We start from the raw sequence: 17206 nt of genomic DNA, 5'->3' as shown, positions 1-17206 counted from the left end.
TAATATTACTTACAGATTGTGATTCGTCGAAGGACGAACCTGATCCATATACACCGAGCCCTCCTTCAGGAACAACCGGCTTGCGAATGATTCGTCATTAAAATGATGAGAACACAAGGTTCGGGCTATACTGTTGTGGTATTGTTGCTAATATGAACTCTGACCACTGATTCTTCACATGCTCGTCCCTGGACAATGAAAACAAGTGGCAATGTAGAACACAGTGTCTTCTCGAAATGATGCGATTCAGCTGAAGTATTTGAAAGTGTTCTAGACGTCACTTCAAGTCTGCGCATGCAGTTGTTGGGAGCGGCCAATGACCTCTCTACGTCACTACGAAACAGCTAATGACTCGTTTCAAAAACAATTCATTTCACAGACTCAGAGTCGACTCTCACTTTTGAAAGACAATAACTTTATATACGGTGCACTTGCAGATATAAATCTTTGCAGGATGTTTTCATTCCCTTAGAGCAATATTCCACACCATATGAACAGTCATTTTCAAAAATCCATGATAGGTGCTCTTTAACAGCTGAAACGTTTGCTATTTTAAGTTTATGAACGCGATGTTTCTTAGCCCATGTGCTGCTCATGTAAATCACTTGCATACGAATTGTGTTGCGTTTATTTATTTTTTTAATACATTATTTATTTAAAGGTTCTCTGAGCGATCCTGGGTGTTGACGTTCGGAATATTCTCAAACAAATCGGAGGCAAGCTAGAACCTCCCTCCTCCGCATCTCATCTCCTCCCCCTCCCTTCCGTCCTTCCTGAAATAATTGTGAACGTGCATTTCTAGCTAATTATATCCTTGTGCGGGTTTGGCGAACATAAGCGTCAATTTAGAAGAAAAAAAAACAATTTAACGTGACCCGGATTGGAAGCCCTTCTGCCGCCGGAGTTCTCGCCATCGTTCAAAAGCTTTGCTACCGATGTAAATTCGGAACTTCGCACGTTCTTTATCCGACTCCTTCTTCTTTTTAATTTGTTCCTCAGAACGACGTCTCTTTGGTCGTGTTTCGGCCATTTTTCAAACTTCCCTCTGATGCTTCGCTCTCCTTCACACACACACCCCCTTCATGTGCACACGCACTAACCCCCCAGACCCACCCTCAAATACTTCTTGCCAGTATTGGCTGGAACACTGTTTGTTAGGTTTCGTGGTCCGGGTGAGACATGATTGTTTTTGTTGCCGTTTTTGGAGCCTGTGGTGTCTACAGAGACCGCGTTTTTTTTACAGTGTGTTTAGGGGACAGGCAGTTAGCCGATAGTGAGGAGACGTTTGATGTATGTGACAAAAAAAAATGTTTTGGCCCCACATCGCTTAGAGAACCTTTAATTGAGCTTCATTTATTTATTTGAGAGATTGGCAACATTATGGAAATAATGTTTGTGTTATAAATACTCAAGACATTTGCTAATATATATGTTTATTCCTTTCCCTTTGTAGACCACACACATCTAAACACAAGCCTGTGTACTGCTTAAGACTGACAACAATTAACCTCCTTTGCTAACCTCCTAACCTCCTGATTGAATCCAGTTTGTTCTGATCGACACCCCAATTACAGTCCAACCTCTTTAGTCCTGCTATCTAACATGTATAGCTGACCTAAAACAGAATTAAATATTGCTAACTAAATTAATATTAATGGCTAGATGATTTAATATTGAACTGATTTTCTAAAATGGGCCACAAAGTAGACAGTTTATAGACCAAATAATCGATTTTTATAATCCAAAATGATGTATCTGGGGGATACAAACATTCACAGATAGATTATGAAAAAAGTAAAAATTAAATTCATAAAATTTTGACATAAGTGTAATTGTCACACCTGCTGGCTTCTTGATACAAAATGATAAGGCTTGAAGTTCAGTTAAGATTATTTAATTGAAAAGAAACAAACAGAGATGTTCCAGCATACAATCAAGTAAGATTCAGGTAGCAACATTACAGAAGCTAACTGATGGTATATATACACACTGATAATGAGGGACAGGTGAGACTCTAATCAATGATGAACGACGATGGCAACAAAAACACCTGTACTGAACAAAGGCAAAGTAAGACAAAATAATATCAAAATAAAAGTCTGTGTACCCAGACACAGAGAATACATGACAGTATTAAGCTGACATTTAACAACAACTTTAACACATAAGTCCCCTCCAAATATTGCAAATATGTGAAATATATACATTTTATCGGAAGGTGAGATGTCCCACTACATGTGGTCATATTGCGTGCTGTTAGCTAAAGAACACACCAACAAACACCCTTTCATGAAACTACACTTTTCCTGTCAAACAAGATACAAACAACCTTTGGAACTTTTATTCTTTAACTTTCATTTCACAAGAACAGTGTTTATAAGTGTTTCGTTTTGTTATCAATAAGAAAAGGAAATGAAACCTCTTTTTTTTTTTTTTTTACAGAAATGTTCAATTGGGAACAACATAGTCTGTGCTAGTTGGTGTAGAATTGGGGAACGTGATGTTAAACTGCTGTTAAACTCATTTCACAAACACACTAGTCCCCAATTTAGCCTTTCCTTGAAAATGCCTTATTTTTACTTGGAAAAGTAAATGAATGAAAGCGTCACAGTGGATAGAATTGAACATAAAAGCAAATTTCTAACATAGTCAGCTTATTGCAGATTGCACAGTATGAGGAATTGGTTTAACATTCAAGCCATCCAATACTACTGAACATGAATATATTAATGCAGTATTAACTTGTTCTTACTGTATTTTTTTAGTTTACAGGCATTTCAAAAATTTTACTACTGTAATTCTTGTTTTTTTTTTTTAGTTTGATGACACTTAAACTAAATTGAAACTCTATGCACAAACACGTTATAGCCTACATTACATTCTTTATTTATTAAAAGCTTTCAAATATAGGCCTATGATCTTAACACATAGCAAGTTTTTTTTTTTTTTTTTTTTTGTTCAGTTGCATGACCTTTTTTAGCATTGAAAATTTCCAGCACATAACAAGTCAACAGATGTGTTTGCCTTTTTTGGTCTTTCCCAGCCTATGTTAATTCTGGTAGGGCAGCATGTTCCGTCAAGCGTTAGCATAGATTGATTCATCTTCCAAGGCGCTGTTGCATGACAATGTTCCCACATAACGCTAATTAAAAAGATATTTAAAAACAGATTAGGTTCACTAAATAAAAGCTTCAAAGTAATGTTAAGGCAGATGCAGTGTTGTTTGTTTAAAGTCAGCTTTTGCATATTAGTGTCTGCATGCAGGATTCTTAAATGTGTTGTCAGTTCTAACCGCTAGCTGATGTGCAAAGTTCAGTCGAGTAGATTTTCACACAAACAACATATTCAGACCACAACACATCACACTGCTACAAATGTCTAATGAATTGTTGCACTCAGACTTCTTAGCAGTAAAACAGTGTTTTCTTATTGATGTGAATTCGTACTTACACAGTTGTCATAATCACCACCGTCTGGGCAGTTTGTGTAAATATCTTCATCAAAGCCTTTCTCTTCTTTACTACTTTGCATAAAATGTAAGATAAAAAAAAAAAAAACATTGGTAAGAGTTCTGAAATAGTTTTAGGGAACAAATTACATAGAATGATTTTAAAACTTTGGATTCATTACAATTTTTTGTTCCATTTGATCATATATGAGTCTCTTTTGCTTACCGAGGCTGTATTTATCTGATCCAAAATAAAGTAAAAAATTTAATACTGTGAAATATTTTTACATTATAAAATAAATGTTTGATTTTAATGTGTAGTTTATTCCTGTGAAGACTCCATTCTTCACTGTCACATGATCTTTCAGAAATCATTCTAATGACGATTTGTGCTTAAAAGTTTGTAAACTGTATATAAGGTTTTAGAAAGTTCAAAATAACAGCATTTATTTAAAACCGAATACTTTTGTAATATTATACATATCTTTACTGTCATTTTTGATCAATAGTGCATCTTTGCTCAATAAAACTTTTTTGTATTATTATCTTTTGAATTGTAGTGCATCACAGTTTCCATATTAAGCAGCAAAAAACTGTTTTCAACATTGATAATAATAAGAAATCTTTCTTGAGCAGCAAATTAGCTTATTAAAATGATTTCTGAAGGATCGTGTGACACTGAAAACTGGAGTAATGACTGCAGACTTTCAAAAACAACGTAAAATAAAAGTCTCTTTGTTCGAAAATATTTTAGTGTTACTATATGTGTGTATTTTAGACTTTTATTTTACGTTGTATATATATATATATATATATATATATATATAGAGAGAGAGAGAGAGAGAGAGAGAGAGAGAGAGAGAGACTTTAGACCTCTCTGGGATTGTCTTCATTTCATTCTTCATTACAGGCTGCTGCGTAGCTCTGTTCCCACTGCAGGGAAAATTGGTATTTTAAAGTTGCCAGAGAATAAATGAGGAACAAAACATATGGAATAAGACTGATTGAGTGAGTCATTTAGTGTGTAGCTTGAGAGAGAGAGAGAGAGAGAGAGAGAGAGAGTGACCCTTACCGGTGTCTTTTCACAACATACACCAAAACACCAACAAAAACAACTAAAATAGTTGATCCAACAGCAATGCATATTGTTATGCCTGTGAAAAGAAACAAACACATTTTTGAATAAAAGCAAAGAATGCAAAAAAAAAAAAAAAAAAAAAAAGTACTGCACAGGGTGTGAATAGGGGATTATCACGCTTCCGGGTTTCGTGGGCGAGATCTGTCAACTTTGTGCATGTCCACTTCCGACGCAGTTCAACAATGGCTGAGACGAAGGCTATATATGTCACTGTTCTGTTCCAATTTGTAAATCTAACCAACAACGCCAACCCTACGTACGTTTTCATGGATTCCCGACTAAATTGAGTATAAGAAAGAACTGGATTAAAACTTTAAAATAAAACAAGGTAGCACGTTTGTTTGCTGCCGGCACTTTAGTGAATCAGACTAATTTACCAGGGATGCCATATAAATAAACTTAGTGTAGTCCTTCATCAGTTCGCCAGCGAGATCGGTAATTCAACGTAAGTGGCAGTGCACAAAGATCACAGAATCCGGAAGTCCTACGTATCAGCGTGATAATCCCCTATTCCTTATGTCAGTGCTCTTTGGATGTGAGGGATGGTTCAGCTCAAAATATAGATATTCCAAGGCACTTCAGTTCAATCAGTTCAATGTTACGCCGGAAGTGATCGCTTGCGTGTGACGTCACTCGATATTTACACGGAGATTTCGGAAGTTTTACCTTTTACTAAACATATTTAGATATACCGAAATCGTCTTCCATTGCGGTTTCCCGTAGATCTAAATATGTTTAGTGAAAGGTAAAACTTCCGAAATCTCTGTATAAACAAAGAGTGACGTCTTCGCGCAAGCGATCACTTCCAGCGCATGCGCAGACCGAAGCGCCCGTGCCGTCAGATCATTTTGTCTTGGCTATGATTACAAGAGGTAAAACGATATAAATACTGTTCGTTTTCTCACACAAACCGCTCATTTCGTGTATTAGGCCATCAATGTGTACTTACATGTACGAGTCATTAAATCATGTTTAATTTTGACTTCTCTGTGCATGCTCTTTGAGGTGAACCGATTAAAGGACCCCCTACACCTCCAGTGTATGACTGACAGACCACAACGGTTTGACCAAAAAATGTCAAAATTGAAAATGCTGTGGAAACAAAGACACCTACATCGATGGGAATTATTTTGATTATCTTGGCTATTCAAAAACGCACCACTAATGTTCCACTCCGACATTACATTTCTCTGTAAGTTAAGCGTAGCCTGCGTGTTAAATTATATATAGAAATGTATTTAGTTTAATATTTATGTTTAAATATGTTATTTTTTTATTGAATTTATGTTGATTATGAAAAGTGAACCGCGTGCATATGCGCCAAAGGCTATATCGGGAGACCTAATTTTGACCACATTAAGTTTTGTTTTGTATAAAGCCCTTCTTTGAAGTGAATTTCGTTTTTTATAAATTGTATCTTTATTTTAATAAATGTTTCATCAACCAGTTACCTGGATTTAATAAAAGAAGCAAATATAGGCTATAGCAGATTATAATCAGGACATGGATGTCCCGGCGCGATATAACTTGCATTGCTCGTGAACTGGAGCTCGTCTCATAAATGAACCGAAACTCAGAGATATATAGAAATCTTGAAATGTCTGCATTTAAACAACATCGACAAACAACAATTCAAAACGAAAAGAAACATACTCTCTTTTATAGCCTAATCCATATGAAGTTCTTTAGCCTACTCCAAATGTGCGTTACCCACAATAGCCTACTGCGAAGTGGCGAGTCAGCATCATCAACTTCCTCTTTTCAGTCAGGAATGACACAGAAAGCATTAGTTTATTAATAGACAATTCAAATGTTTATATTTGACACATTCGTTACTTTTGCCGGTTCTTTGTGGCAAGCTTTCTGAGTCCGCTAACTAACCGAATATCGTAACTCCCTATTTTGTACCAGGCAATTTATGGTTGTTCAATAAAGTTCTTGGTAAAAAAAGAAAATAAGCAAATGTGCGTAATATTATTTCATAGCCTTTTATTTTACTGCTTACAGAGCGCAATGTTTTATGTGCATGCCCTGAGTCTTCTTCTCGCATTTTTAGGCCCTGTCCACACTACTGCATTTTCGTTTAAAAACGGAGACGTTTTGCTACGTTTGCACCTCCCGTCCAGACTAAAACGGGAAAAATGAATACCAAAACGGAGAAGTTTAGAGACGCTGCCGCTCCGCTTTGCGTTTTGAATCTCCAGAGCGTGTTTTAGTGAAGACGGGACAAAACGGAGGACTTCAGAAATGCTGACGCAGAGGATGACGCTCGGCTCTATGATTGGGGGTTATCAGTCATGACGTATACTTCCCTGATTCGTCAACCACTGTTTACACCGGCACGCGCATGCCCAGTGTTGGTGAATGGTCACATGATCCGCGTTTTCAGTCATTTTAATGTGGACGGAGATCAATTCTAATACGCAGATAAAACGCTGGTGTGGATGGAGATCGTATTCGTTTTAATTCTCCATTTTTAAACGAAAACGCAGTAGTGTGGACGGGGCCTTAGTGGATCTCGACGGCAGAATTACAGCTCTGCCGCATTATAGCTTATTATATTATATTATTATACAAGCAGTTGTTGTTGCTGTTACATGACTGTCTTGACTAGTCGACACGTGGGGTGATGACATCATCGTTTCACAAAATATACGGATTGGCCGTACACATTTGCCGCCACGATTAAATAAAGGCTTTTAAACTTTTTCAACATTATTCGAGTGCCTTAGAATATCTGTATTTTTACAAAGATTTATGATTTACCCACTCGACATTAAAACAATGGTAAAGTGCTTTAAAAAGACTGTATGTAAATTCTCACCATTTAGAGGAGCTTCCAAAGTGATAGAAGAGTTTCCCAAACTGTTGTTGGCAAAGCAACTGACATTCTCTGGTAAACCCTGCCAGTTTTGCATTGTGATTATGGTACGATACTCATTTTGTTTGATGTTGGAGCTGGGGAAGGTTTTCGAGAAATCTTGATCAAACCACTTGACTTCGCTGGGAGGGTTGGAGTCCACAATACAGACACAGACTGTCAAAATACCACCCTGGCAAGATGATTCGCTTTTAATTTCAGGAGGATCTAAATTAGATAGATGATAGATAGATCTTAAATCATAACCAGTAATCTTCTTTCACTAACAATACCAATTTAAACATTGGTTGTTGAACATTCACACATGCTTACATAAAATATTAAGTTTCCTTGGACTAGAACTGTTTTTTCCAAATGGGTTAATGGCTGTACAGGAAATAGACTCAGTATGACGAGACACTTTCTCCAGTTTATAAGTGGTTCCATTTCCTAGCAACGTCCCATTTAAGCTGAACCACTGGTAGTTGTTCGCAGGAGGGTTGCTGTCACTGGAGCAGGTCAGTTCTGCAGAGTCATTCTCCCTCACTGAGGATTTAGTCACCACTTTAACATCATATGGAGGATCTGATTGAAATAAAATGTAAATAAAAGTCAACAACAGCCAAACAAACATTCATTTTCTTTAAGACAGTTTTTTCAAAGCAATTAAAGTATGTATGGAGATGGTGGTTATGTTGTATCCTGATACAGTTGGATAATGTAAGTGTATTGGTATAGGGACTTTAGCAAGTAAAATGCTGTCAATAAACACACCGTAAAGGACAAGGTTCAGTGCAAATTAAGCTTAATCATGTCACGAAATGTCAGTTGTGTTGAGTTTTTCAGTTTTCATGGACTTTTAGGGGGTGTTGACACCACACCGTTTTCAACTGACGGTTCACAAAATTCCCGGTTCGGTTCGATACGATACACTTGTGTCACAGTTCGGTTTGATATGGTTCGGTACGTTTCTGATACAGCAAAAAGAAAGAAATGCCAAAGAAATTTCCTTGATTTAATTTTTTTAATTATATTTTTGTTAAAACTAACATCATATGATATTTTTTTACCTTGACTTTTTTAACTTTCTTTACTTGACTTTTCTTAGGAGCATATAAAACAAAACAGCTCCTTGGACAAAATGAAATGTAATATTGTAGTAATTATAAACAGGTTTATTTTAGTTCAGATTAACATTTGAGGGCAGCAATTGTATTCATAATGTCAAAATAAAACCGACGTGATGTTACTTGAAAGCATTATGGCCAACTATTCCTGCCGAACTTTCACGGTAAGTGTTACTACAGTAAACCCATGGTAAGTGTTGCTGATCTGTGGACACTGGATTGTTCATTCATGGCACAATGTTTCTTCCTGGTTTCCACGTCAGTGCTGATTTGATCTGTTGATAACGGAGAAATGTGAATGTTTCTCACTAGATCTTGCAGCGATGTTATTACTTCAGTGGCGAATGTTTTCTTTACTCGATTTGGCTGTGTAGTAACAGTGCTGATGAACTGATAAACGGTCCGTCATCCACACAATAATGAGTAGCTCAATTTCGTTCCACTTACATTACATTTGCCATTTGATGTTGGGCAATGTTGTGGTCACGCCAGCGTCTCTTACATTATGAGCGCTCTTGCCACGCGTAACGTACCAACATTTGAAATAACGAAATTTTGGTCGGCAGGAAAAAATGGTCCAACGAACCGTTCGTTTCAAAAATGCGTACCGAAAACCGAACCGAAAGCCTTGTACCTAACGGTTCAATATGAATACGTGTATCGTTACACACCCCTAATATATATATATATATATATATATATATATATATATATATATATATATATACTTTTTGTAAATTCACATTAAACAAAATAAGCAAAAGAAGTAGTAGTTTGTTTCCATGGTGACTTGTTGAGAATTTCTTGTGTGTTAACCGTTGACATACTCTGGGTTGACTGAACTTATTTCTGGACACGTTTTTGGAACCAGCATACCTCAAGTAAGCAAGGTTTGGGTTAACCAACCAAGAGTTCAGGGTATGTTTGACGGTAAGATGCTACTGGTGGATCTGCTAGGACCTTTTACCTGGACCATCCCGTCTAAACAATCCCTTTCCTTCACGTGCCCCAGCACAGCGAGGACACCATATTCCCCATTTATTTCGATATTTTTATTCCCATGGACACTCTACTCCCCTTTTTCAAACATTTTTAGTTTATTTTTATTAACAAAAGCCTTTCTGGGGCCTGACGCCACACCCATTGTGTCTGTTGTTTGCTCCCACTGGTGGAGAATGCGGGCAATGCAGAACTAATACAGTGCGGATGGGTACCAGCTGATGACATCATCCCCTCTTGCTAGTGGAAGTTCTTGGAGAGCTGGACTTGGACTGAAAAACAACGGATACAGCGTCTCCATCACCATGTTCTGGCGCGGTGCAAGAGCACTCCAGAGAGCTATCCCTGAACCGCCAACTCTGACCGCATGGGACCTGGCTGTGTGTACAGCGGCCGTGTAACAGGGATAATGCTTAGGGGACTAAACGGCTGGCTCTCCCTTATTATTAGCACCAACATGTCCCTTAAATCACAGCCCTTCGCCAGGTGCCCGACTGGAGTGGGTGTGAGAGAGAGGAGGGGCGCTGAAACAACAAGAATTGGCGGTGTGTGATGAGGCACACCTGCAAATAATGCTTCTAGAGTTTCTAGAGTTTTTTTATGGTCTTTTCAGCACTGCCTTTGCACCTAGGCTACTATAATACATTTTTTGTTTCTCTTTTTTTTTTTTTTCGCACATCTCTAACACATTTTTGTTGTGAGGTTGCGAGAAAATAATTTGGCTGCTTTGACTGCAGCCTATATAGGGAAGGCATTCAACCCAGTCCCATGACAACACCGCCCTCCTGGCCAATAAAACAGACCGGCCCACCGGGAATTCTCCTGGTGCTCCTGATTAGCCAATCTGTGCCTGACGAGGCCTGATACCACACCCACTGTATCTCTGCTCCTCCCACCACAGTATAATAAAACTGTCAGTAGCTAGAAGTTCCATGCGGTTAAATGTTAAAATAACTCCAATATCATACACTATAGAGTTTAGGGGTGGAGGTAAATTAAATTGGACCTGCATTGTGGTCTATGAATCTGCCTGAAGTGCACAAATTGAGTGTACTCGCCTTCGTCCACTTGACGAAGTTGAACGCACTTCAATTTGCAAATCACCCTGATTTGTAGACTACTTAATTGGCATAACATAACACAAAGATCCTGAGAAAATCCTTGTGGAGTGACAAGACATACTTATTTGGCTAAAGCTAAAGTACTTCCATGAGCCGACGCATCACGATCATGACTCTGCATTCACACGGGCCATTGGAGACAACGCTTGACGGAGGGCATATCTGATGGTACGGATGGTACGGATAAGAATAAAGTGGAGTACGGCACGACAGAAGTGCATGTATCCGTACCATGAAGCTTGGTGCTGACGCGACGCTTGTCATAGTAACAACAGCCAATCACATAACTTTTTTAGGTGTTAACTGAACGCAATTGGCTGACTTCTGTGCTAGGGTATCTGCATAGGTGATCTGATTGGCTAACGCCAGCATTGGCACTTGAAAACATCTGCTGCGAGCGAAGCCAGTGATGCGTTGCAACGGAATCCCCAATTCAGTTTGGCAACACATGACGTCACCCATTCAAAGCTCATGAGAAGCGTTAATGCCGATACGCTTTGTTCATGCACCGTGACACAGTGTCATTTGAAAGTTGAAACCAATGGAATCTCAGGTGAGGTTGGTGAGTAAAGTGGGTGGGACAATGTGTAGAGAACAATCGGACACAGCTGGAGCGTGCTTGGATTGGGTTGATCGCACTGATTGACAGGTCTTGATTTACAATGTGCCATAGAATAGGACCACACACCTCAAACAGCACTGGAAGATCATCACTCATCAACCAGGATCTTATTACTTGTTACTTACTCTTTGTAATTATAAATACTGGAATCTTTTAATGTGGCATTTACATTTACATGTAAGTAGTTCTTATTTTCAGTAAAACACAGATCACTTGTTTGGAGTGATTTTTTTTTTTTTTTGGACTTTTGATAAAAAGGCTACCATGGTTCCAAATGCCATAACTTTTGTTTGCTCAGAGAGATATCAAGCCAAAATTTGGCTCATATGCAGTTGACATGATTGTTAACAAGTCCCAACCTGATTTTATAAGCTTCCATATATACTTTATAATAATCATTATGTCAATCATCAATAATAACAAAATAAATCAATGCATTGTATCACTTTTTCCAAATCCCCAAACAGACATTTAGTTTTTCCTTTAAGTTTTTAGGTTTTCTATCAAAGGAGACATGCACTTGTTTTATATCTGTATTTTTTTTTTTTTGTAGATTTACTAGCATTACCTTCAAGTATGCCACAGACGTGAAATCATAAAAAAATGCCTTTGGGGTGTGAATGGTTAAAATCAAAACTGATGTGTGTAATTTAAACATTTTACGTTAAAAAAAGTACTTTCTTCAACCAATAAAGGGCCAGTCAGAAATACTCAGTACTTACACAGCACATTCATTTTCTGAGGACCAGAGCTGTTTCTTCCCACTGTGTTAATGGCTGTACAGGAAATAGCCTCAGTGTGACGAGACACTTTCTCCAGTTTATACGTGGGTCCATTTCCTAGCAATGTCCCATTTAAGCTGAACCACTGGTAGTTGTTCGCAGGAGGGTTGCTGTTACTGGAGCAGGTCAGTTCTGCAGAGTCATTCTCCCTCACTGAGGATTTAGTCACCACTTTTACATCATATGGAGGATCTGATTGAGATAAAATGTTCATCAAATGTTATGTCAACAACTGTCTGATCCTTCATTTCTTTTAATTTTATTCAGAGGCACAAACTCTGAGGCAAAAACCAAAAATATGCAATTTGGTCCATATACAATTTGCTTATGTTTATATGGCCCAAATCATATTTTGAGGAAAATGCAGTTCTTGAAACATCTGGAATCACAAAATGAATTGTGGCTAATTATTTGGCATATTGAGGCCTATGCTCACAGGGCCTATGCTTACAGTTTTCTTTTTTACACCTTAAAAGTTTGAAAAAAAAAAAAAAAAAAACCAAAAAAAAACCCACTATGTTACGGAAATATTGTTCCTGAACCTTAAACAGCAATTAAAGAACAATCGAAGATCTCGAAAGTCATATTATCTCTACACAAGATCTGGAACAAGTTCCTCACACAGTTCTCGGAAATACAATGGCCTTAGTTCGTACCGACTTATGACCTCTTGATAGCCTGACACCTCTGCTTAATTTATTCACAGTGACAACACATAACATTTCACATGATCTTCCTGACTAACATGTTTCTGCTTGGAAACAAGCAAGCTTATCTATTTTGAACAATGTACAGACTGTTCTTACATTGCTCTCGTCCTACTAACATGCATCTTGCATCTTGCAGTTTCTTTAACACACTCTATGTTTGAAAAAAATCACATCTATATAAAAGAAAACACATCTATTGTATAAAAACACATCTATATGAGAGTATAAAACACATCTGAGATTACATCTATGTTGTAGAAACACTTCTATCTATATGGGCCTTCAAATTCGGGAGGCAATTTGAACATGTTCCTCCCGAACTTTGTAAATAAAACATCATGTTAGATGTGATTAATCAATCTGCACTACTATTAACAGCAAACAAAAACAAACAAACATTTGTATACGTGTCTGATCATTGATTTGTCCTAAACTCACTTAAAGCAGACTTACATTTAACTTTGAGCCTTTTGTAGCCTGTCACTGTCTTCCCTCTAAACTCAGCAGAACAGCTGAGGTTTTTATCGTGGTCTTTGCTAGAAGGAGTGAAGGTAAGGTTGTAAGATTCAACCTTCCATTGATCGTGACTTTGCGGCTGTGATAGACTCGAGTGACTGCCAACATGGCTCCAGGTGACACGAGGCAGGTCTGACGGACAGGAATGTAACACAGTGCAGGTAGCAGTCACCGAATCCCCTGATGTCACCTCATCTTTCACAGAGACGGTAGGTTTTTCTGGTGACCCTGGTGAAGACACACAGATGGACATGTGCCATTACTTTAATACGATCACAATAATGAGCTTGCATGAAATTGACGTCTTGGGCACTTCAAAATACAGTGGATAGTTAGACTATAGATAGAGACGGCTGCATAAAAAGCAGCGTTTATGGATGTCATGTCCTGTGTTCATTTGTTCTGTTTCTTGCCACTCCTTTGTCTCTGTGCTACTGTTATTACGAGTTCATTTGTCCCCGTTGTGTCTGATGAATTATCTCGGTTCTGTTTGCTATTTAAGATGCACCCTTGCTTTCAGTCTTGGTCTGCTCCAGGGCTGGCCAATTTGGACATTTGCCCGATACATCTTATACTTTAACTATTATTTATTTATTTATTTATTTTTTTTTTTGGTCTTAACAATCTATAAAACTCGCACATCGTTTTTTTTTTTTTTTTTCTCAATTTGCACACTTAATATGGGTTGGAGCTTTTGATTTTGAACTCTCAAAGTTCACCAGATTGATGAATTTAACATTAAAAAGCACATTTTCTTACAGGGGAGCATGCGAACCCCCCTAGAGGGGCTGAAGTGCACTCGATTTGCACACAGATTTCACAAAATCCTGTGGGAAACACCAGTATTGCTATCCCAATGCAGCTTATAGCTTGTTTTATTTCATATAGCAGTATATTTCAACTTAATAGTTATTTTATATGTTAATTCACTTCTATTCACTTATACATATTCAAGGGCGTGCATCAGTCTGGGCCAAAATTACCGGGCTGATTTTTATTTTTTATTTATTTTTTTTCCCAGTCCAGCCCTGGTCTGCTCTCTGTTGCTTTAATGTTTATTTTCCGTGCCTGTCAGCTTTTGTTACAGAGTATTTTTAAAGTTTGATAACCACAGTGTGACAACAGAACTGCAGTAATGCAGCCATTACACCGTTATAACCCCGTAAACAAAACAGGCTGTGCCATTTTCTGAACATAGTATTTGTTTTAAACAGTCATTTAAATGTTTGTATTCTTTAGATGTTCACATCACATCATCAAATAATATTTAAAGACTTAGCAGGCTATTTATTTTCAAACATTTGTTTACACTTTTTTTTTAATCTGAAATAAAACGTTACAATAAAATGTTATGGGCTGAAAATGTTGATTATTTTTTATTGTTTCTAGTTCTTTTGCTCTTTAATCTCAGGACAAAATTCAGTACGTGATTGAACAAAATTTATCTTACCTTTCACTGTTATAGAAACTTTATTCGCCGAATAGGTATACTTGTCTAAATTTTCAATCTCAATCCGGAAAAAGAAAGGCCCAGTGTCACTGTTACGCAGAGAGCTGATTCTCAAAGAACATGTGTTTAGGTGCAAATCACCAGTGAGGCTCGTGCGTCCTTTGAATGCCTGACTGATTTTTGAGGTATCTGTATGGAATACCGTTGACTCATAATTATCTGTGTACCAGATTCCTGTAAATCTTGTGTTTGTCTTTCCATTTGCTGGGTAGCTGAACGTACAGGGAATCTCCACACATGAGCCAGACAAACCCACCACTGATTTAGGTACAACATTGTTCCATCCGTTAGCATACGTAGGTGACACTGAAATTAAAATAAATCAACAAAAGAAATTGTATTATATCATTTTTTTTTGTATAACAAATTGTGACCAATTAAAATATTTTGTGTAATATTTCTGGTCATTTTAATCTTATATCAGTGACAGCAGATCATGTATATCATACAGGTTTCTTTATTTTTATTTATTTATTTTTTTGCAAAAATTGTTTCATCTTAGTTTGAGTCTAAATTGATTAATTCAGGTGTGCCTGATTATTAGGGACTTTAAGCAACAGCCTCTGGTGGAACAGCAACGGCATTCTGGCGTTCTATTGCGCATGCGCGACATTAACTGCTACTTCTTGACGTTCTACTGTAACCGTCTACTACGGGAGAACAGCTGATTTGCCGTAGTCGTTACTATGTGACAGATTAAGACAGTTAATGTTATGTTTTAGGTTATGTGGCATTGAAATCGTTTCTGTATATCATTAAGTGCTAAAATCAACCCTTCTCTTTCTTTTTAAAACCACTTCCTTTTTGTATTTTGTCTGATGATTCAATTATTCCCAATGCCGTCCTCTGTACTGTTGCTTAGGGATTTTTGCGCTCTTTAACTACGGCAGTGAACTGTTTATTTCCGGATGCCGTCGCCGTTCTATCTAACACAGTCTCATCCCAAATCGTCATATAACTGACGTTTTGGGACGTATTTTGACCATACGTCAATATCCGCCTTTTTAGGGCCCCCTTAAACGTCGGTAGATGGCGATCCCGGGCCGTCATACAACTGACGCTTTACCTTTAACGTCAGTTAGGTGACGGGTTAGGTTTAGGGTTAAGTTTAGGTATGGGGTAGAGTTAGGATCCCATAACCTCATCTACCAACGTTTAAGGGGGCCCTAAAAAGGCGAATATTGACGTATGGTCAAAAGACGTCCCAAAACGTCAGTTATATGACGATTTGGGATGAGACCGGGTTGTTCTATCAGCAGCTGTTGCTTAAAGTCCCTATTGTTGTTGTGACTACTGAGGTCAGACACATCTGGATTAATCAGTTTCTCCAATAATGACAGACAGCCAATTATTTTCCGCCTCTAGACACTCATCTTGGTACACCTAATAGTTTCTTTCCCATAGGTGTCTGGGTTTACTAGGTTTACTTTATTTTTGAGAAAATGAACCTAGAGTTAATGGAATTTATTGAGTAAAATTCACTAAAATGTTTACAGCTGTCATACTAACCTCTGAGCCAGAGAAAGAGTGACAATAAACAGCAACAGAAAACCATTTCTGCATCAAAGTTCAGCACCTGGGAATACATGTTGTCATCATTTACAGATAGTGCCATTACTAATAATCAGAATTGTTTAGGAATCACATTGTTTTAATTGTTTAACCTTGTTTTTTTTTTCACTGTTTATGGAGTGCAATGCAACAGTTGTCTTGTTTATTAAACATTTAAATAGTGCATATGTAGGTACAAAATTAAATATTTTCACTTACTTAATGTCGTGCCCTCAAAAAGTGCCTAAATTCATCAGAAGACGACTGGTGTTCTTGTGTGTTTGAGAGCTTCCTCGCTGCTATATTAGGCTGAGTAACGCCTTCAATTGCTTTTTTGTACTTCCTATATAAAAGACTTCTGAAAGATGGCCTGAGCTCTACACATCACTATAGAAGAGTCTTAAAGTTTTAAACTGTAGGCTATATATATACACTAACACTACCAGTAAAAAAGTTTCTGGACATCACAATGGAAAGATATAAAGGATAAAGAAACCATAGCGACCATAGTTGGCTAACGATGCTTTCGGGAAACGCACCCCGTCCGGATAAATTGCCAACATGATGATGTGGGGCACTGTAGGGGATTGCCAGGGTTTTGTATGTTCTTAGTGTTTATACTGTATTGCTATGTGGTTGTGCTGTGGTTAGGGTGTTTTGAGTGGTTGCTAAATGTTTAGCTTTTTTAGTCAATCCTAAATCAAAAAAACGGGCAAGTTAAAAGGCAAGTTAATAGATAAATTATTGTGATGGGCTGGTTTCACAGATTAAGCCAGGACTAGACCTTAATTAACACATTTTATGCCTTTTTAACGTACTTAA

General features: G+C 37.6%; 1 protein-coding gene across 1 annotated transcript; it reads right to left on the bottom strand.

Annotated features, from left to right (window-relative positions):
• Positions 1-1878: 1878 nt before the first annotated feature.
• Positions 1879-16914, bottom strand: LOC120478960 (myelin-associated glycoprotein). The gene is made up of 11 exons (XM_039671167.2): positions 16604-16914; positions 16343-16409; positions 14774-15139; positions 13261-13551; positions 12038-12289; positions 7780-8031; positions 7411-7674; positions 4521-4602; positions 4322-4381; positions 3451-3520; positions 1879-3142 (listed from the first exon to the last, which is right to left on the bottom strand). The coding sequence occupies exons 2-11, from the start codon at positions 16386-16388 to the stop codon at positions 3077-3079; spliced, it is 1749 nt and encodes a 582-aa protein (XP_039527101.2). The 5' UTR covers positions 16389-16409; positions 16604-16914; the 3' UTR covers positions 1879-3076.
• Between the last annotated feature and the right edge of the window lie 292 nt (positions 16915-17206).

This window comes from Pimephales promelas, chromosome 16 (assembly GCF_988280905.1).
Source record: "Pimephales promelas chromosome 16, fPimPro1.hap1.1, whole genome shotgun sequence".
In the NCBI taxonomy this organism is placed as follows: domain Eukaryota; kingdom Metazoa; phylum Chordata; class Actinopteri; order Cypriniformes; family Leuciscidae; genus Pimephales; species Pimephales promelas.
The sequence above is the reverse complement of the archived record's forward strand: the minus strand, read 5'-3'. Positions and strand labels throughout refer to the sequence as shown.